This window comes from Ambystoma mexicanum, chromosome 7q (genome assembly GCF_040938575.1).
Source record: "Ambystoma mexicanum isolate Mex_15411 chromosome 7q, UKY_AmexF1_1, whole genome shotgun sequence".
Classification (NCBI taxonomy): domain Eukaryota; kingdom Metazoa; phylum Chordata; class Amphibia; order Caudata; family Ambystomatidae; genus Ambystoma; species Ambystoma mexicanum.
In genome coordinates this window covers 843,273,628-843,296,522 of record NC_090941.1, presented here as the reverse complement: position 1 = coordinate 843,296,522, position 22,895 = coordinate 843,273,628, and the positions used below count along the sequence as shown (strand labels likewise).

Here is a 22,895-nt window from a genome sequence, read left to right as displayed (position 1 = left end):
GAAACAGAAGGCTTCTTGTGATTTTTATCTACATGGATGTAATTGCAAGCCACCTCTGAAACAGAATGTATTTCTCAAAAGCCTTTCAGAAAAATAAACTGCACACTGATTAAAAGGAATGGTTTCTTTCCATTCAGCTTCAGAAGCACTGTGCATGTTTTCCTAGAATGTTAGGATAGTATAATTAATAAGATGGAAAACTAAGTTGCAATTGAGATTTTTTTTTTTAAACAAGTTATGCTTTTTTCCAGTGAATGCAAACCAGTATTGCACAATTGTATTTTTCAGAGTTCCGGTGCTGTGTGCATAATCATGCAGATGCAGATCAATTTTACACTTCTAATTTAATTTACAGTCTAATTATAAAAACATTGTGTAAAAATGATGACTATGCAAGTCTAGTGTACATACATTTAACCTTGCAGTCGATGGGGTTCATTACTATAAATGGTCAGTGGCAGCAGAGTCTTTGCTCAAGGGTGAGTAATTGTCATTACACTAATCACAGGTGTTCTAGCCTCTCAAATCTTCAAGACTACAAATAAAACATCCAAACCCTGACTCTCAAGAAAGTGCAAGCGCTGTTCAAAAACAAACAAATGAATGTTACATTGGTAATTGAAATAGAAACTCAGCAAAACCTGTCCCTGTGATAATCCAGATAGGTATTTAACTTTATGTAGCGCTTCATAAATGGTTCGTCATAAATCTAGGTACTGTAATCATTATACCTCAGTCGATACTCAGTTAAACCTCTGAAGGATGTTAGCCAATAAGATGGCTCAGCCGGTTCAGCACTCGTTGCTGCAATCTCTGCATGATCTGTGGGTTGCGGGTTCGAATCCCGGCAAGTCCAACTCAGCCTTTCATCCTTTTCGAGGTTGATAAAGGAGTACCGGCTTTGCTTTGGTGGTAATTGTGATAAATATGTTCTATGTACAGCGCTTTGCCAAAAGAGCTATATAAATAACCATTTGACCACTAGATCAGATATAGAATTTAGCATGGAGTCCTTGCCTCTCTGCACTGTTGTATCATAACATTGGCATACTATTAGGTAGTAATAGCTCCTGAAAATGAGGTCTTTCATTAAACATCAAAAGACAATTCTGCTATCAAACCTCAAAACACACAATACAAATTCATGTATGCTTTACTATATAATTGGCTAGGTTTTTGTGATTTCAACATTTAAATATATACAGGAGAGATCAAATGGCCAGAAATAATGAAAGGTGTATTCTGTCACAATGCAGAAAGCTGGCGCATAATAATGATTTCCATACAGTTTTTTCACATGTCGGCTCGATGTCGCATACATTTTACTCTCTTGCGAAGCAGAAAAGTCATTTTTACTCTCTTAAAATCACATTTACTCTCAAAGTTTAAAAATAGAGAGTAAACTACTCCCACCTCAAAATGTTATCTGGAGCACTGGCGCTAATATTTCCTGTGTCCTTATGTTGATAGGTAGATCTTCTATGAATGGAACAGTGGTAATAGACCTAGAGAATCCCTGCATGCCCATGCTTCTGTCAGTTAAAGGAAACCGCCCTTCCCTTATAAAGGACATGGTGGCCCTGTATCCTCCATGAAGGTGAACATCCTGTATCCTATACCCACTCCCACCTCTGGTTCCTTTTCTGGGTGCGGGGTGACTGATATGACTGGGCACGTCAGGGTTTGCTGTGGGTTGTCCTATTGTGGCTACATGTTTGTCCGTGGGAGCGGGAAAGGGTTGCCTCCAAGGACGCTTGCTCCTGTGCAATGTGTCAACATCCCGTGTGGCAATGTATTCTGTTGCCATGGCGGTGGGATTGCTTGGGAAGGTGCTTGCTGTGACACACTCTGCATAACATTTGGGGTTGGATACTGTATGGGTTGTTCCTGTGTAGGGGCTGTTATCGACACTGGGCCCGAATTTTATGGCTGTGCGGACCCGGAAGTGCACATGGTCCGGGTATTGCTGCAGCACCTGGGGCATATGCGAGCACCTTATATGGTGGGAAAAAGGCATAATACTGGTCTGGGGCGTACCTGGACGATACTGAATGGGAGGCCTGCTTTGACAATATCGTGCCATGTGTCCCACATGACCAACAAGGCTCTCTGAATCGTGATCTTAATCCTCCAAATCCCCCTCCCTGTCCTCTTTGTGGGTTACTTCTTGCTCCCTGTACTTCTTGCTCCCTGTACCCTTCCCATGTCCCCGCTGCCATCACCTGAACCTCCTAGCCATCCTTGTTCGTGTCACCCATCTGTGGCACTAGTCACTACTGCACCTTCCATACTCACCTTTGCTAACTTTTTCAGATGCAATTGATCTAACAGACTCGTTTGCCGTGCAAGATTAGGAGGATAACTCAACCACCTCCCACATAAAGGATCCCCCAGAGAACGATCCAAATGAGAAGCACCCGCCGACGACCCCGACGGATCCCAAAAGTGACTCAATCAATCTGAGGACTGATTAAGGTTCAAAGCAAAGTTGAAAACTCCAAATTGAAATCCACCCTCATAGCCAAAACGAGGACCTGAGAAGCCTGCTGAACTCTATACAAGAGGGTGATCAAGCAGCTTCCCTGGAACCGACAGAACGAGGGGGCGGTGGATCAGGTGCAGACTTGTACGATCCAGATGATCCGGAGTGCATGATCAAGCGAGACGAAGTACCAGCCCGTAGCGATATACGTTTGGCAGAGATGGACTCTTTGCCAGGGGAAAAACATAAAGCATCAGTGTGGAAAGTAGCAGATTCAGGTGTGCAGGATATTTCAAGCACTAACACAGATGCAGTGGCCTCCAAAGACAACCAACAGCTTCCCAACCCTACAGAATGCCTGAAGCAGCAAAAAAATACATTAAAAACAACTTTGCAGTTTAAATCAATAACACAGACAAGACTCAAAAATACGTATACTGGGAAACTTCAGAGGAAGCCCTATCATAGGAGGACACATCACAAGATGGCTCAGCCGTCGGCCAATCAACAAGACTTAAGTGAGACCAACTCCCTGGAAAATTTCTTCAAGAAAACGAGCGCAAAAGTGGGCTCGAAAGCTGGTGAAATCTTAGATGTCGAAATGCTGAGAGGAAATTTCCACCACCTAAGGCCACCTTCAGAAGAGAGCCTGAGAAAACATCAAGGCTGATAAGATGACATTTTGGGAAACCTCCATGTACTCCGTCTATCAAAACTCCCTCTCAAAGAAATCCGGTTTTTAGGCCAGAACCTGCAGCAGCTGTCGAGCTTGCAACTAGGGAGGGAGCACTGAACGCCCCTCCCCTTAACATAATGGACATCCCATCAAGCTCGAGAAACGCCGAGAGATCCTCGGAGGGCGACAGGCCAAAGGAAATAGCCTCAGCCCCACAACTAGCTAAGGCTATCACTGAACTGAGAGCAAAAAAAGGGACTTCTAGCAAAGATATTGTGAAGTGTGCAAAAAGCCAAACACTGTTCGACTCAACAAACGTACCTGAAAAAGAGCTACCAACGAACCCCGTGGTAGCACCATACACTCCACCAGGTGCAAAACGACTAAGTGAAATTTGACATACTTTAATAAAGGACACTCCACAAAAAAGCCAGATTTGTTAGCTTTAATGTCTACGGTGACCATTGCTCTGGCCCCATTCAGTAAACTGTACGAAGTCCTGAATGAGACCTTTAAAGATCATACCACCTTAATAGTTCTAATGAACACAAAGTTAATCTACTTGGAGAGCTATCTGATGGCCAACGAAGTAAAAAAAGTAGATACTAGAGACCAATGCACTACTTATCTGGCCGAAGCAGAACTTGTCAGAGTACCGGAAACAACAAGAGCAGATAGAGCTATGTCTCCAGGACCCACAAACGGCCATCTGATACTGGAAGAAGCCTCAATAAACATTCATACGGAGGGCAACTTAAAAGTCAAGAACGAGCCCAGGCACAAAAAATCCAGCCTCGTATCAATAATAAACGGGCCCCAAGAGCCAGACACGGAGCAGTTGAGAAACTCAAGATTGAAATTGGAACTCTGGACCCACACCATCAAGAAAAGACTGACAGGTCGTTAGGAAATGGTTGCATAACCCATCACCCACTGACAATAACAGTACACTTGACATCCACAGAACCGTCTACGAGAAATCAGAAACGACAAAGCCCAAAAGCAAAGGTTTGGGATATTTTTGCAACCGAAACTCCTTAGTAGGGATAAAGCATGCCGGAATTCAGAATCAAAATCTGTAACTGAAAAAAAGGATGTGGTCTTAAAGATCTCAGAATCAGATAACCTACCTAGACGAAGGATCATGGCTAAAAGGAACCTTGCGGGAAAAAGCCAAGCAAAGGAAACAGCCACGAAGGGGCAAACAAATGGGGAAAAAAACAAAGGCCGGACTCTAGCCCTCTCAAATACAAGAAGAGCGACTGGCACAAAATGAATCATCCCGAATATTTAAAAAACTCTAGGACATCCAAAAACTACAACACAGCCACTATAAAATGGAGACAAGAAGCAAAATACAGAAAAAATTAAAGGGAAACCAGGAACGACCAACGGCTGTACAGGGAATGAAATGCTCATTGTGGCGGTCCGCGGGACAACACAAGATAAAACACTACTAGCAAAATTCCTCGAGAGATAAAGGTCTCCTCTAGAGGACACCGGCTAAAACTGTCCGACAAAATAATCAGAGAAATCACTGAAGCATATAAGAAAAAACACACTGAGAATGTCACCGAAAATTCCGGTGCAAGTGTCGCAGTAGACTATGTGCCCTTACTTACAGTGCACCGTGTAAAAAAGAGCACAAATGACCAAACGCAGACTACCTTCCGCCACACATATACCCAACAGTTGGTAACCCAAAGAGCGTCTCTGAGGAAAATAAAACGCTTGGCAAAGAAGTCAAACTCCCTGGAAATCCAAAGAAAACTAAAAGTGGCAGAACAAACATACATAAATTGGGTCTGCCAACAACGAGCAAACCTGTACCAGCAAGAGAGGGAGCAGATGCGGAGCACCCGATGTGCGAAAAAACAAAGGATTTCTGGTCCTTAATCAGAGCAACGAATAAAAGTAACAATGACTCAATCCAAAACAATGTGAGCGAAGCAACGTGGGTTAAGTTTTTTGAAAACTTGTACAAAGCACTGACAACCTTACTCAAAACGCCTGAGCAACAAAGTACACCAATTTGGGAGATTCCTTGCGATATTGAGACCATAAGGAACAAAATCTCAAAACTGAAAAATTTGAGAGCCCCAGGCCCGGACGGGATATCGAAAATTGATTTAAAGAGCAATGTCGATGCTTGGACACTTCTTATTAGCAAAATCTTCCATAACTATAAGGTAAACAAATCAATACCTCCCTCTTGGAAGACAGCTAACATTGTACCCATGTTTAAAAGAGGAGCAAAGGAGGACCCGCGACATTATCATCCTATAGCGCTACTCAATGTCATCAGCAAGGTTTTTGGGTCATGTGCTCTGGATGCACGCCATCTCTGGATGAAAGAAGTGGACCTCATCGATCATTATCAGACAGGCTTTGTAAAGAACACAGGCACAACAGCAAACATTCTACTGTTGAGCATCCTGAAAGCCAAGGTCCAACAGGGTGGTCCAAGAATATTCATGGTTTTTGTAGATCTGGTACAAGCCTTTGATCGAGTTAACAGGGACCGTCTTTGGGAGAAGTTAGCAATAAAGAACTGTCCGGAAAAACTCCTGGCCCCAATCAAAGCGCTCTACAAGGAAACATCTACGAGAGTCAGATTAAACAGAGCAGGAGATCGATCAAAAGAAATCCCTGCTGCGTGCGGTGTGAAGCAGGTCTGCCCATTGGCTCCAACCTTATATAATGCCTACCTGGTGGATTTCGAAGATTGGGGAAACAACATTAGAAGCTTTCCTCCGACGATAGGGGAAGCCAAGCTGTCCAGGATTCTCTATGCAGACAATATAATTTTACTTGATCAAACTGAAGTCGATCTTCAAAGACAATTGAAAACCCTATTGGAATATTGGAAGGCAAACAACCTGGAAGTGAATAAAACAAAAACTGATGTCCGAAAAGTCGTCAAGGAAGGTGGAAAGGGGAAAATGGTACCTAGCGGAGGAAAAGCTGGAAAAAGTAAAAAGCTTCAAGTACCTAGGAGTCATCTTGAGCAGCAATCCCTCCAGAGTCCCCATGCAGGAAACCTTGACAGAAAAAATGAAAACTCTGACAATCCAGGCAAAGGCATTGGACAGAAAGTACAGGCGTTTTTCACTTATTCCAATAATGTCTTTATTCAGGCAAAAGTGGTGCCGAACCTAGAAGCAATAAGGCACAGAAGCAATGCCTCAAACCCCAAAACACATCTGGGACAAACTCAAGGGCTACTTCTGGCGGCAGGTCCTTGGCATTCCGCAATCAACCCCCATACTCCTCATTAGGCGCGAACTCTGTCTATCATCTTTAAGGGGTACGATTGCTAGAAACACCATGATGCTATACAGAAAAACCATCCAGGAACCAAGAACAAAAATCTTTGAAATCATAAAAAAGGAAATCGACAGTGGGAAGAACAAAATGCTGACAAAATGGGTCTCAGATAACATCAACCTTCTAGATGAATTAGTTTCGACTGAAGACACACTCATAATGAATCCAGATAAACTGGCAAGAAAACTGATAGAAATGGACTGGATCAGAACCTTGGAAGCAGCGAGAAACTACAAACTAACAAAAAACTTCCCAACCCATCCAATGAAAGTATCTGAGCAAATTTCCAAATAAAAACCTGGGACGCACCTTCCTGAGAATCCGCCTAAATCTCATGAGAACAAATGAGATAAGGGCGACAAGAGGAGAATCCTCTACTAATTAATGTAGATTCTGTAGCACAAAGTACCAGGTGGAGACAGTTTGTCACCTACTTTTTGATGTGCACAGGCACGCAGGCAGCAAGAGTCACCTACCTAGGCAAAATTTTAAAATTGGCAACGACAAATGAGGAAGCATGGTGGACACTTTTACTGACCGGTGAAAAAACTAATTGGACAATGGCCGTGGCCCTATTTATGGAAAATATTGGTTTGGAACAGAGTGACATGGATATAAATTACACAAATCAGGTCACAAGGCCATGTAGAACTTGACAGTAATGGAAACAAACTTTCTTCCTACTCCTCTTTCTATTCCTCAATGCTGTTGCCTCTTCCATCCGTTAAAGTCAAATGGAGACACGTGGACATGTCAACAATGATACATGGAATATGGACCATTTTGTAAAAAGTGTAATACAATTAAATAAAATTAAAAAAACAACAAAAAAATAAAATAGAATGCTGGTATACTTTTATCCCAGTCGCCCCCTGTCTCTTCTCTCCACATCTTCTGAATTGAATGGATGTATAATGCTGGGTCTTCATCTGGTCTCATTGTACGTGCTATAATCGTTCCTGTGTCTGGTTTGTCTAGGTGTGCTCTTCTCAAAGCAACACAGACACGGGTTCGGCAATCATTAAATGAAGGCCCATCGTTTAAGTCACTTTCTAGGCGAACCCCTGGGTATCCTGATTTCTCCCAGATTGTGTTTGTTGTCTGTTCTCCTAAGTGGCAAGTAGTCTGTCTCTTCATGTCTCCTACTGCTACACTGACTCCTGCAGTCGGTTTCTCTAATGCGTAGATGCACCTCCCTGATCCTGCTGGGAGAGTAGTTAACATCTTCATCAGATTATTTTTATCCATGTGCAGCCAAGGCACATACTGTGATCTCCTTATTCCTTTGTGTATTAAGGGGAACTGTGTCATTCTTTCCTGCTGTAGGTGCTTTTGCTCTGTTCTTCCCCCTTGCTATTGCCATTGGTCTTTCTCTCCATGGCGTTCTTTCCCTCTGCTCTTCCTCTGTCTCCCAATCTTCCTCCTCCTGTTCTCTGAAGCTTCTGACTCATAATCAAAGTTTTGCTGGTTTTGTTTCCTGCTCATCATTCCCTCTTGCATCCCTTCTTTGGTCTCTAACTTCACATCCTTAATCACTGCGCTATTCATTTTTAGCAGTATCTCCCCTGCTGTCCATGTATCACATTTATCATTGGGCATGTTCCTCCTCCTCTCCTAGTCACCCTCTGAAACTCCTCCTTTGTTTTCTAGCTTAGTTATAATTGGGCCTTGAACTTTGTTGTTTGCTGCAATGCCCCATGGTGCTTTTGGTTCCGATTCTGCTTGGGGTTTATACAAAGTATTTGTAGATCCCACGGCAGACTGTACGGGATATGGTCTGAGTGTGGGCGAGGTTATTTGCTGCGCAGGCGCTGGAGCATGTGCCAAATTGGTGCCTTCTTCTAGGAGGGGCAGGATCAGCGACTGTGCAGGTGTCAGAGCCTGGGTTGCACTGGTACTGTCTCTGGTAAGGGGCAGGGATGGGGCTACAGCAGATGTCCTTTTCCCTTTGTTCATTTTTATTCTCTGAATCCCTTTCTATCTCGTCATATAGTTTCCATAGTTATATTATACTCTCTTTTTTAACCTTTTACCTTTATATGTTGACAACAAATGCATGTACACATGCTCAATATTTCCATCATACATACCTTACACATGCCATGCAGTGAACATCTTCTCTTCTGTTACTGTCACCCATTTATTATGATACTTAAGGATTTTCTCTCTATATGTCAGGAGCTATTACACATGTGCTTAACCAGCGTGTACATTTTGAACAAAAAACACAACGGCCAACAAGTTGTCACAACACAAAAAAACGTGTCTCACACAAGCCTCCAGAGGCAGACCCCTATTGTGCACCCCATATCCACTCCAATTAACAGAGATAAAGCAAGAAAACAAGTACGTCTCTGCACAACCAACAATACAATCTCTCTGCCACAATGTGTTTTCCACCCCAAATTCTTCCCCTGCGTTCCACACACACCAAACCAAACTATTCTCACGATACACCAAACGACACCCGATCACAACTCATACAATAAAATCACAATCGACACACACACACAATGGTTTATTTTTCCTCCTCTCACCCTTTACCTCGGGACGAAACAGCCCTTGCTATTATGTGACTTCCCACTATTTTGCAGCGCTGCCCTCCATCCCGTCGAGAGACGTTTCACTTCACTATATCTTCTTTTACTACTACTACTACTGTGATGTCATCGCCCCCTTCTGTGGGACTTCTTTTCTCCATTTCTACTAAAAATTAAAATCTATATACACCACACGGTTCACTCTCTCTCACACACATTCATTTCAATACTTGCTCTCCCATTTGTTGTTCTTGCGTTAGGTGCACTCTCTTTCTGTACGTTCTTCCGAGGACCACCGATGCCATCTCTCCCCCTCAAAGAGCCTGCACACCTGGGGGCAGCGGCAAAGCCTTCAGTGATCAAGCAAGCCCCGGTGCTTGCAGGCCTTCTCTTGGTGTGTACATTTTCTGCTCTCTGCAGGAAGGTGTGGCTTGCCTATGAAAATGCAGCAGACCTCTTAGCTTGTCAGATGGGCCTGTAATCATGTCACGGGTCACCAAATGTAAGTTAGGCCCAAAACGCTGAGTCGTATTATTATTTTTTTTATTATTTGTTTGGCTGAATTACATCAACCTTTCAAATGTTTACAATATTTTAAAATCTTTTTTTTACTTATATTACATATACTGAAAAACACTATCCACAAATTCATTTTATATAAAATTGTAAAAAGAAAAGCTTATTGACATTTCATTTGAACAACAACTTATAACTTTCAGTCCGATGTTTCACTGTTGAAAATATTATCAGGAAGTACATGATCAAGATAATGAACTATTGCTTTACTCTTGGCAAATTTTGTGTTGGAAAAGATCATCCATCATATTTCGTCATGATCAGCTGGTCTAAGTATACAAAGTTGATTTGCAAAGAACAAATGACGTGGCGTGTATAAAACAGGACATGGGACTATGAGATGTTCTAAAGTCTCTGCCTGCAAAATATTTTTGCAAAAACGACAGAAGTTTAATTCCTTAGAAAATGTTCTCCTCCTCGCTAGAATATCATTTTTAGGCCATAGATTCAGTCTAAATCTAAGATATTTGTTTCTTATATTGAGTCGTATAAAAGCAAGCCAAATGAGCCAATAAAAGTGCACACGATTTAAGAAAAAAAACAGAAGTTTATTACACGCAGCCTCGGCTGGGAAAAATTTAAAATCATTCGACATTTCAACATTAAAGGGTGGCTTTTATACGAAGGAGTGATGCCTGTTTCATATTTCAAGATACATGTATATTCACATTCACCAATTGGGCACTAGCTGCTGCCGCTAGCCCAATTGGCCTATCCTTTTCCTTGTGACTATGCTAATGACTTCCGCTTCAGAATTACTTAATAACGTGTTATCCAGCTTCTTAGTTCCTAATTGGAAGACATAAATCCTAACACTTTGCAACATACAAATAAATGTCTGATTGGCTGTCTCACCTCTAGTGTTGATTGGTGGGTTTTATCCCTCATAATTCACCAATAATCTTGCGAGGTGTAGACAGTGTGGCAACAAAAAAAGAAACCTCATCCTCCAATGGGACCCAAAGGTTGGCACCATCTGACCATTCTCAGCCTTGTGACCGTGCAGCTGACAGTTAATATTGTGACTTCTTGTTGGAAACATGTTTCACCTTTTGGTACATTTCCTTCTGTTTCCCATGATGGGACTACATGACTTCATACAGCGTACTTCTCGGCCCTTGGCTTCGAGACCATGTGCAAATCTAAACTGTGTACTTATGGGTGGTTAAGTGCGAGTGGTTCTCGCTCTTGTGACTATATTTGGTTTGAAAGGAGTATCAGAACATTTGAATGTATCCCTGATCATATTTCCAACATTAAGCGTCTCCTTGCTTCTATAGTATTGAACACTTTATATTCTTAGACGAAGTACACATGTGGCTTGGCACTTGTAACTTTACTCATAGGTGGAGGTTTTCCAACAGGGGGCAGTGTGTGTTTTTTGCTTGATGGACTTTGTCTTGTGCACATTGCCTCATTCTCACCGAACTGTGACCTTCATTTTGCTAGTTTGAAGTGTTGTTTAAGAACATTATTTTTTATATATTCCACTTGTTGGAAGCTTGGAAACTTGCTGCACCCTCCTCCCCAACACAATCCCTGTGCAGATTTTCGCATCTTCCATCATGCAGTCTGACCTGGTCTTTTGCAGGGTCTGGGACCAGCAGAAATTACCTGTGTTTAACCTCTAGAAATGTGAATATTTCTCTCCTGCCTAGTTTTTCTAACTACTGTGGGGGTCTGCTTCTCAACAGTAATTTTATTTATAATGGCACAATCTCTAGCTGTTTCGTGTTACATTACCAATACGAATTTCTATGTTGTATTACTATGACTATTATCTAGTGCATTATCTATATAATATGTCCACACCCTGATGTGCCATGTTTCTCCTTTTGTTGCTTGTAAGTGTATCCTATTTCTACCGTGCTGCTATAAGTTAGTCACTTCCTACTTTACCACACACAATTTGCACTCTCAATATTAGATGCTTTTAAATGTCTAGTATGTATTTCTTTGTTGTTGACTATTTTCAGAAATTCGTCTATCCCTTTGTCTGCTTCACGAGGCCTATATGTTATGCAAGGTGAGCGACCCTCTATGTGGTTAATATCTCATGTTAGAAACATTTCCTTAGCTTGTACTTTCTCTCACGTTTGGGGCATTGGACTTGCATCCCAACACAGTAATGATCTTCCTTCACCTCCCGGGTCTCCCGATTTCCCTGTTACCTGTCGTGTTCAAGGATAACGTCACTGGGTTTCTCGAAAGGTTGGCTTCCACTTGTACGGATAGCCTGTGGTAATTCCTGTGGTTTCATATATGATCTCCCCAGTCACTTGTTTACCGGTATGTTCTGTGTTGAATTAAAGGTAATGATACGAGTGTCGTTCGCAGACCCACTGGTCCACCTCTGCTCAATTGCGGTCCCGCCACCACTTGGCTCTAGCTTGGGATGAAGACACTGTACGATGAACTCTGATACTCTCCTCTCTTGCTGTTCTGGATGCTGTTCCTCTGAATTTTGACCTGGATTCTCTTTGGCATAGGACTATGCGTGTCTAGATTTCCTTCGGCATGCGTGTCCGAGCGAGTTTGTAACTTGCAGGTTCTCTCCTTTTCTTTTCACCTTCTCCATGCCACAAGCCTGAAGTTTCAGCCAGTTCCTTCTTTGTTATAGGACACTGTGCGTCCACCTCTTCTCCAGCATACGTCTGCGAGCAAATTCGTAGCTCGCAAGCACTCGGTTTCCTTTCCCAGTCTTCGCCTCTTTGTTTTATTATGTTGCCATAGGACTTTCCCAGCGCAGTGTTGCATTCCTTTCTATTTTATGCTCTGTATTCCTCAACAGAGCTTTTTCCTCATCTTACGACAATGTAGTTTGTCCTTCAATGGATTAATCAGAGCTTCTCAATGACAATATTATTTCGGTATTTCTTCACTGGATCTTTTTGGAGGTATGTTATTGCTATGTTTCTTAGGGAGTTCCTCGTAAGAATCGGAGTCCTTGTCCCCAAAAGGGGAGTCTCCCCCAGTGACGTCCGTTTACCTCTACCCCTAGGGAGGGTGTTGCAGCTCTTGCTCACATCCCTAGCCTCACAGAAAAGGCTCCCCCTTGGGGAGAGGTGACAGATTTCTCATAGGTGGAGGTTTTCTGACCAAGGGCAGTGTGCGCTTTTTGCCTGATCGACTTCCTCTTGTGCATATTACCTCATTCTCACCGAACCATGGCCTTTATTTTGCTAGCTAGAAGCGATGTTTAAGAACATTATTTTTTATATATTCCACTCGCTGGAGGCTTGGAAACCTGCTGCACCCTCTATCCCCAACCCAATCCCTGTGCAGCCTTTCGCATCTTCCATCATGCAATCTGACCTTGTCTTTTGCAGTCTCTGTTACAAGAAGAAATTACCTGTGTTTAACCACTAGAATTGTGAATATTTCTCGGCTGCCTAGTTTTTCTAACTACTGTGGGGGTCTGCTTCTCAACAGTAATTTTATTTATAATGGCAAAATCTCTAGCTGTTTCGTGTTACTGTGATTCATCATACATGGTTACCGTGGGAAAATACAACAGCAACTCATTATGGTCAGACCCAATCTATATTGCACACATGTATACACAGATACTAATGTTTCTTGTTCCATCATACATTTGTGTCTCCTGTCATGGGACCTGCATAACTATATGGCCTTATTAATGTGTCAAATCAAATGGTATGAACCAGCAACTTGGTTAGATCAGTTAGGACACGGGTTGCCTTTCATAAAATGTCACATTAGGCACCATCACTTTCTCATAACCTTTGTCTGCCTTCCATGTAACTTCCCATTAAGAGAAGTAAGTGGGGTATAGAGGACCAGATGTGGAACATGGCAAATGCTGGGCTTTCAAATTGAAACGTTTACAAAAGGTCTGTCACTAAAGAACCATTTGAATGGATTGGAGAAGTCTGCAGCCTTATAACTGGGGTACAGATGCCAAACATTGATGCAGACATTGGGGAACTACACATCATCTCCTCCTTGAGAACAGTCACCAAGGATCCCCTGAAGAGCTTGATCTAGAATATGTCTGTGGAATGGAGACACTTTCATATTATCACAAACTAGTTCATATTGTTTTTGAAAAAGTTCTCTTTAAAATGTATTTTTTTGTGTTGCTACTGGATGAGTAGATAAAGAAGATTAAAGCATAATACTCACCTGTGTCTTTAATAGAATCTAAACCCCTACTCACAATAGCCATTGTTCCTTGCCACTTAACATATATTGTGAGGGCTATGGTTTTCCCATGGCATTATGAGCTAGCTCATTCTGTGCACTGTTTGTAAACAAAAGATAGCATTCAGCGTAATGCTCATCATTAAAATATTCTAATATTGTTTTCACGATAATTGTGCTATTCATTAGACAGTTGGACCTGTGCGGGATACTATTTGAAAAGAAGTTATGTTTAGTGGAGTTAACCTGTGCTGTTAGAAAAAATGATGGTGTACATTGCTTGTACACAAAACGACAGTCGCACGTAACAAATGTATTATTTGTGCAAACACATGACTAATTAGCGACACGCTGTGCCTGGTGTACTGTTTACGAAATGGATATTGCCGAATGATGTACCTCATTGAGACTACTTGTAGTCTGGTCGGTCTTTTCCCTGGGGGGCAGGGAGTCTCCTCTTCAGGCAAATTCCCACGCTGAATGCTTAGCATTCACTGCAAGCAGCCTCCTCAGTCGGCGAAGAAAGGGATGGACGGGGTTACCCACTTCTGATTGCAATCCGGTTCTTCTGGTTGTCTTTCTCGAACTTGCGCGCACTACTTGCGGGGAAGCATTGAAGGGCTGTAAGACTCATTCTAAACAAGGAGCCTTTGTGCCCCTCCAACCCGCAGGGGGCAGCGCCCCCACCCTCTTCTGCCACGTCAGTGTGCAATTCTGCTGCCCGTGTAGCACCGGGACAGCAGGTCTCACGGAGGTGATGGCAGCACCGATGAAGGCAGCCGGGGAGGCGTGATCCGGTGCAGAGCACCATCCCCCATCCCGTTTTGCATAGGCGCCTCCAGCTGGAGGAGGAGACGCCGGCGACTGCTATAAAGCACACGGGCTTTGCCGGCTGCCTCCGAGGGAACGGGCCGCGGAAGGGAGGAGCAGCTGCAGCAGGAGGGATGCTCATCACCGGTGCGTCCCACGGGAGCCGGGTGCTTTACCAGCGTTTCTTGTTTTCGGGCTGCTGCAGGAGCTCAGTGCTGCACACTTACTCTCCATTGCAATCCCTGCGCGAGCCATTCATGGAGGGGCAGCTGCGATTGCGGCGTTGAGGCCATGGTGCTCTCCCTGCCGCGGCGGTGGCGATGGAAGCACCGCCATCGGCTCTTAGCAGCCGCCCTGAGTTGTGTAGTGCTGGTCCTGTACTCTTTCACGCTGGAGCTACCAGGAGTCCCCCGGAACTGGGTGCAAAGCCCCGATCCGCCGCCGCCCCCGCTCACCGTGCTCCTCTGGTGGGAGCCCTTCGGCAAGCGGCGGCGGATGGGCGACTGCCAGCGGCTCTTCAACATCAGCGGCTGCCGCGTGATCACCAACCGCACGGCGCGCGCCTCGGCCCACGCCATACTCTTCCATCACCGGGACCTGGGCGACGCCAGCTGGCTGCCGCGGGGGGCCCGCCTGCCGGCTCAGCGCTGGGTCTGGATGAACTTCGAGTCGCCGTCGCACTCGCACTGGCTGGGCGACGTGGGGGGCGTATTCAACTGGACCATGACTTACCAGGCCGACTCGGACGTCTTCGTGCCCTACGGCCGGCTCCTGCCCCGGCCGCAGGGGGGCGCTGCCACGGTCCGGCTGCCCCGCAAGCGGAATCTGGTGGCCTGGGTCATCAGCAACTGGAACGAGGACCACGAGCGGGTGCGCTACTACCGCGCGCTCAGCCGCCACGTGCACGTGGACGTGTACGGCGGCGCGGGCCGGCCCCTGCGCGCGGGCGGCCTGCTGCGCACCGTCTCCGAGTACAAGTTCTACCTGGCCTTCGAGAACTCCCAGCACCGCGACTACATCACCGAGAAGCTGTGGCGCAACGCGCTGCAGGCCGGCGCCGTGCCCGTGGTGCTGGGGCCCAGCCGCGCCAACTACGAGCGCTTCCTGCCGCGCAACGCCTTCATTCACGTGGACGACTTCTCCGGGCCCGAGAAGCTGGCCGCCTACCTGCGCTTCCTGAACCGCCACGGCTCCCTCTACCGGAGCTACTTCGCCTGGAAGAAGCGCTACACGCCCCACGTCACCCGCTTCTGGGACGAGCACTACTGCACGGTCTGCCAGGCCCTGCGGGCCGCTGGGAACCAGCAACGCACTGTGACGGACCTGGGCCCCTGGTATGACAGCTGAGGGGCGTGGATGGGGCCCTGGACTCCTAGCCCCCCCCCACGACTTTCTGGCTCGAAGCTCTCTTGTCAAAGGTGTTACAAGTCTAATTCCCTGAGCGGGGCAATGAGCAATGCTGTTTTAGAGTGACCGTTTTCAAGTTTATTAGTATTACCAGCGTGACGTCTCTCACCAAATAGTGTCCATTGCTTTCCTCCCGAATAGGCCTCTGTTGGCGTTAAATAAGAGGGCATTATCTCCCAAAATAATTTTCCTCCAGTCTACCTAAAGTAGCCCATTGCTCTGTTTTATACACCAACCACCAAAACCTTTGATATGTGCGCACAGAAGTCCTTTGCCTCTGACGGTAATCTTTGCAGTCGGCTGGATTTCGTATTTAAATCCTGGAGCTTCTGCTACTTGAGTTCAGGAAGTAATGTGCGTTTGTTCTAATGTATGCAATGGCACCTAGGCCAAAAGGTTAAACGGATGCATTTCTGTCATAGTAATAACAAACATTTATATTGAAGTATATAACATATATTTTTTTACACGTATGAATGTAAAATGCGAGCGTTGACTTGCTGTTTTTCGGGGATGATTTATTGAAAGGTTTACCGTTAGTGCTGACGCGTCTACTTTAAATGTGGTGTTACGGTCAGTTTAAAGGGCATTTTGAAGAGCTTTTGGGGCTGTGCAGATGTTTTCACGAAATGGAGCAGAGACCAAGATGCCCATGGGTGGCACTGAAACGCATAACGATGCTCTCAATCAATAAAAAAAAATGTTTACATGACTTTATAAATGGGAACCAATAAGGATTTAGGCTTATTGTTCTGGCATAGCTCAGTTTAACATTATGGAAATGTCCCGATTCCTCCCATTTTCTAATATATGCCACCTAGATTAAAAATCTGTTGCACTGAGCGACTAGCTAAAACGACGAGCTCCTTACTCATTGAATGTAATATCGTGCTGACACGGAATGCCATGCAATACCCAGCTCCCATAAAGTAGCCAAGGCACCGGTGCAGGGAGTGTGTGGGGCTGTGGCACATCTATTCCTTCCATTCACTTGCTTAATTCCCGTTTTACTGTTAGTCCCATCGCTGCTGCCTAGCCCTTAGTGCTATGGTAAACCTTGCTGGTGTACAAGCTAGAAGACCAAGGACACGTAGAAAGCTAGATATCTACTTTAAGTCGGTTGTATTTATGACTGCCAGCCTGTTTACACAATTGTTTGTGAAATGCTACTGGGCTAATGTAAGAGCTGATCGACGTATGTGTTGTAATATGTCTTTACAAGCTGAGTGGAATTAGCATTTTGAAATTAATAATGATGCTGCACTTGAAAGCGGCCATGATTTGTCTGCCAACCGAACTGCGGTTCGAGAGCGCTTCTTTACTTCCACGTAGGGACGCTGCAATGATGTTTGTGTATCAATTTGAACAGAATTAATCAAAATAATGAATACATACAAATGATGTCTCATCAATTTATTTTTCATCTTGCTTTACTAAAATGATACAAAGTCAGTCATGTTTTCCAAATCTGCACTTCATCAACCAAAAAGGCCCTGCTTCTCAGAGCGTTTTTCAATGGGGTTTTGCCATGAAAAATAAGGCTTTCGGTTTTATATTTATTTTTCTGCCATTTCCGTCTGTATTCATCCACATTTATATTGTGGCCTTTTTAAAAAAAGTATCCACTTTTGTGGCCTTTTTAAAAAAAAAAAAGTGTCCACTTTTTTTTCTCACAAATTCGCAATCAGAATTTTTCTCCATTTCTAATAAAAACATGCATTTATTAAATCGCAATGCAGCCATATAGGTCAGAAATGTTAGCTCATTTTTTTTTTTCTCCATAACAACAAATGATTGCACTTTTGACTGATAACTGACTTAAGCTATATGGTGTCAGCAACTTGAACTTCAATGCTGTTTTTATACCACTTGTACACTCTCCATGCTGACAACCTGCAATCTGATTGGCCTGGGAGAGATATCGTACACCGTTTCCCCCCTCCATTTTTATAAATACAGACAGAAAGCAGATTGATTTCCGTCTGTATTTGTGTACAAATCAGTAAAAACATAAAACTGGAAGCCTTAATTATAAAACACTTCTGTGAATTATGCTCCTATTTAAAATAACTGCTAAATACTGTCAATTTGTAGTTGTTGCTAGGTGGCATTTGTAAAGGATTTTGAAACACATTCACAACGTCTTGGCACTAAAGGCACCAGTGACTACACATAGTGTGTGCTTATTTATCTAATAATTTCGTCTCTTCACCACTTAATCATTTTTTTGTTGGAACTGGGCAAAATAAATGTGCAAATATCCCAGCTGCACAGCAAGGGTAGTCGGCAGCAGTTTGACGGGGTCTGAATGTTTGGTTACTGGGTTCGCCTTTAGGGAAATCGGACTCTGAGGTATTACAACGGGGAGAGCCTGAAAAACTAGATGTCTTTTATAATGAAACTCGCAGGGCCTATCAGTACGTTGACTGGGAATCGCTCAGAAATGTTTTCTCGGAATGTGAAGTGTCCAGAGTGGTGTAGGTATAGTATTCAGGGGCCAGGATTAGGGTGTCACATGCCAGTCCCACTGGATGTAAATATTATTCGCTCCTCTGGCCGTTTTAGTTTAAGTGTCCAAGGGAACTTTTTTTGGACACTGACAACTAGCTCCTAAAATTTGCGTGACGTCTTTTGGACTGGGCGCAATTTCACAGATACGCAGGGAACTGTTTTGCCAATGATAATGAGCCATAACACGCACAGATAATTTGACTGTACACAGATAATTGACCTTATGTGTTAAGATAATTCAGAACTGCCCAGTTGACAAGCGTGTATAGATTTTTCTTGTCCTGCAACTTGAAGTTTTCAATAATGAACAAACAACTCAAAATATTAAAATGTACACTGTATTTCAAATGTTTATCACTGCTATAAATTGGAAATTCTAATATACACTTAAATGTATTTTCTATATACACGGTTTGTATGTAGCCCTTCATGCCTGATTAATATCAACTGGATTACTTGCCTATACACTTAATTACTCCTATTTTTCCTTGTGACAGTACTTAACTAACAGGTATCAAACTTGATATCGAGACGCTATTCCACATCTAATTAGTCCTTCCACTGCAGAGGTGGATTTCCTCCAATAACCGATAAAATCCCGTTAACCTCTTTCCCCAGCAGGATCATTCACCCATCCATAAATTGGGAGGGCTAAGTGGCAAGCTGGTACTGTGGCCAGGAAGAGTAGCACCAGGAAATGACTGTTAACTAATTCAGTCAAGCCATGTAGGGGGGAACAGTTTTCAAGTGGAAAGCTACTAGCCAGCCATAAGTCATTTACCACCTCAATTGTACACATACACGGCACATTTCCTATTCGCCCAAGTCCAGTGTCAACAGCTAGTACACATTTTGAGCACTGCCCATTCACTCTTTCTCCTACCAAAGCGAGCGAAGGAAGGGGGCCCATGACAAGATGTATGCTGCCATACACCCATCAACATTTACTGGGAAAAAAGGACTACTTTCTAAATCAATGCAGCCCAGAAAGTGGAATACCTGTGCCAAATGAGGCGTTGGGCTTACTTTCCATGGTACGTTTATAATGCTTAATGAGCATGTTTGGATCAACCCACACCACTAATCTTTATAGTTCCTGCAGGCAAACTCCATTTGTGTTGCTTTACCTCTGGTAGATCTCCCCTGTATGTGCACAGGAAGAGTACCCCCTTTGATCACTGTCCTGATTACACTACTGACCTCTTCCTGCCACCAACGTGGATATGAATGTGACCAATAAGTTAGATTCGGTATTGGGCCCTACTAGATATGGAACCTTCCTTGCTAAGCTCTGTTTGCTGTAATGTCCTTCATGTCAGTGCAAGGTCACAGGATGTGTTTGTTGAGGTGAAGCCCACACCTCCCTTTATAGCATGATTTGTGAGTTTCCTGGATACCTTGCTGTTGGTTTGTTTTTACACAAATGGATTTTCCACACTGTTAGTTATTGGTGATAGGGCAAACAAAGCCTTAATTCATCAGTTTGTTTTGAAAATGTGGGCTCATGGTCCCAGTAGTGGTCAGCCGATACGTGTTTCGACCTGTGGGTCTTTATCAAGGCTTATTATCAAATATGAGAGCCCCCTGTGGGGTCCTGAATTGACTGTAAAAAGCAGTCTCGTCAATGAACGCTGGGCTCCTCTTTAGGCCCTAGTGTGAAAATGATGCAGCGTCAATGCGTCCTTCGGTGATGCATGAAAGGGACTCTCATCTTTGACATGTTCTCCTTTGCAAGAGAGTAAGCTGTATTTAGCACCCAGCTTACCCGTGTAGAGTTAACACTATAGAGCTCATTATCATTTGGCAGCTTCCCCCATTGTGACAGAAAAGCAGGTTGCTCTCACAATAAACAGATAAACCACAGGGTGAAGTGGCACAACACACCATCTCGCAAATGGAACAGTTGAGCACTAACACTCTGAGCTTCCTTTGCATGTTAAGAAAGGTACAACAGCAGCATAAGCTATTTAATGCTTCGCTCACACAGAGCAGGTCAGCTAGATTAGGAGCCGTGCAGTCTTTTCACATAAAAACGGAAAGCAAATGTGTATCAGTGCAAGCTATAGAACGGGTGGTGTGGATCAATGTAAGGTAAAGCAAGGGGAGATTCTCACACATTAGGAATGCGTCTTTGCCGCAGACGGTTCCGCTCACATAAAACAGTTGCAACATAGGCTTCAGGAGTGCACAATCCACTCCCAAGGTATGCCATGCACGTCTAATCAAGCTTTCCTCACATAGAATAGGGACGTTGCAAGTCTTAACAGTGTAAGATTACCACACATCAAACAGATATATTGTGTGACCGACAACTTCAGTTCCACTTGCATTCAGAAGGAACTGCATGGGATGCAGTTGTGCAACGAACCCCTACACTGAAGAGGCAAATGAAGGGCCTCAGCATTGCAAACTACACGCAAAAAGAACTGGAACATGATAGGCCTCAGCAGTCCAAATTCCTGCCACAAAACAAAATGCTTCTCAGCAGTGCAAACTCCTCACAGGTAGACCTAATATACTATTGATGGTGACTAGTCTAAATACGTAGGGTAACTCGAATCGGAAAAGTTCTGCATAGTAGGAATTCAGCAAACTATAATTGGAAGGAATTTAACTTTAAAAACACATTTCTATATCAATTCCCAGCCAGTTCACTTGCTAAAACATGTTGCAAAAGGGGATGTTTATATAATACAAGGGCATACAACTCAATATGCCTTTCATTATTTCTTTACAAAGGTCTGGCCATTTTATCTCTTCAGTATATATTTTAATTTTTAAGACACAAAACCTGGCCAATTACACAGTAAAGCAAACATTAATTGCATTGTGTATTTTGAGGTTTGATAGCAGAACTGTGTTTTGATGTTTAACTAAATACCCAATTTCCCAGAATTAGTACTGACTAATAGTATGCCAATGTTATGATGTAAACTTGCAGATGGGTAAGGGTTCAATGTTAATTTCTATAACTAGCCTCATGGTCAGTTTGGCTGGACAGAGTTAGCTTTACATCCTTCAGAGGTCAATATACCGATGATTAATCGGAATCGCAGTGCTTGGAAGTAGGAGGAACCATGCATGAAGCGCTGCATACAAAAGTTGAATACCTGTCTGGATTATCATCACGGGCACGTGTCTTGCTGAGTTGCTATTACAAATGTAACTATTTTATTTAATTCATTTTGCACTAGATGGTGAGTCAGGTTTGACTGTTTTAACTAGTAGCCTTGAAGATTTGAAAGAACCTGTGACCCCTGTGATTGGTATAATGACAATCTCTCCTTCTGCTGCTTATTTACAATACAATTTACCCCAGTGACTGCAATTAAGATTGAACGGCTGTAAACCGGTTTTGAGGTGGGAGTATTTTACTGACAATAATAAGAAAGTACGTTCAATTAAAAGAGTAACAAATGTTTTACCTCTGTAAGAGTGTAAAAATTATGCACAGGCAATCAAAACGTGACCCAACTTGAAAATGAATAGGACCCGTTGGAAACGAACAGTTGTGCAGCAAATAGATCAGGCTTCAAACAATTTTACATTTGTTGAAAAACTTCTCCTATGCAATAATGTGTATGAGCACACCATCTTCATGATAAATGCACACCGCAGAGGAACTCTGAAAAATATGTTTGTGCAATTCAGCTTGCTTTCACTGAAAAAAGCATAATTTGGTCCAAAGCATACTTGCTAATTGTAACCCGTTTTCTTCTTAGCGATATGATCCTAAAGTGGTAGGCAAACAAATATGCATAATGCTTCTGTTTGCTCCATGAGCATCTAGATAAAAAACACAAAAGGCTGAACAGGAAGAAACCATTCCTTTTATATCACTGTGCTGTTTCTTTCTGAAAGGCTTCAGCGAAGAACTGTCTGTTTCCATGTCGTGCAATTTAATCCATGCAGATGAAAATTAAAAGACGCGTTCTGGTTTCTGTCATGTAACCTGACCCATGCACTGCTCTCTACGGGTGCGTGGCCTGATACTATCTGGAGGCCTCCTTGGATCCGTCCTCTCCTGATGTGTTTTTGCACCCATCATAGCCCGCTATGCTATGTTGCTCGCATCAGTGGTAATAGTGATCTTGTAGGTATGGTCCAATCTCCCCCTTCACTCCCACCCCATGAGTTTGGCTATTTGAATCCACCAGTGATGCAGGAACCCATTTAATTTGTATGATGGCAATGGACTTGTCTGTGGGACCACAAATACTGGACTCCACGTGCACCCGAGTGTCTTCCTGGATGCCGATCTCCTGCTGAAGCACTTTTCACCAAGTATTTTCGGAAGATCCACAGCCTTGTGGCAGTAGCATCCTCTCGGATTTTATGCAGAATTGTATTTATCGACTGAAATTGTTCCAGATGAGTCTTTGTCAGGGTCACCAGAAATCCC

The 22,895-nt window shown here is 43.6% G+C and overlaps 1 protein-coding gene across 1 annotated transcript; it reads left to right on the top strand.

Annotated features, from left to right (window-relative positions):
* The first annotated feature begins 14,328 nt into the window (after nt 1-14,328).
* On the top strand, nt 14,329-18,153 carry FUT4 (fucosyltransferase 4). Its single transcript, XM_069639253.1, has one exon. It carries the CDS (start codon nt 14,867-14,869, stop codon nt 15,920-15,922), a length of 1,056 nt encoding a protein of 351 aa, XP_069495354.1. The 5' UTR covers nt 14,329-14,866; the 3' UTR covers nt 15,923-18,153.
* Nucleotides 18,154-22,895: the final 4,742 nt, after the last annotated feature.

Bases quoted from the DNA above. Each gene is read 5' to 3' on its own strand.
- FUT4 (XM_069639253.1), top strand. From the start codon at position 14,867: ATGGTGCTCTCCCTGCCGCGGCGGTGGCGATGGAAGCACCGCCATCGG.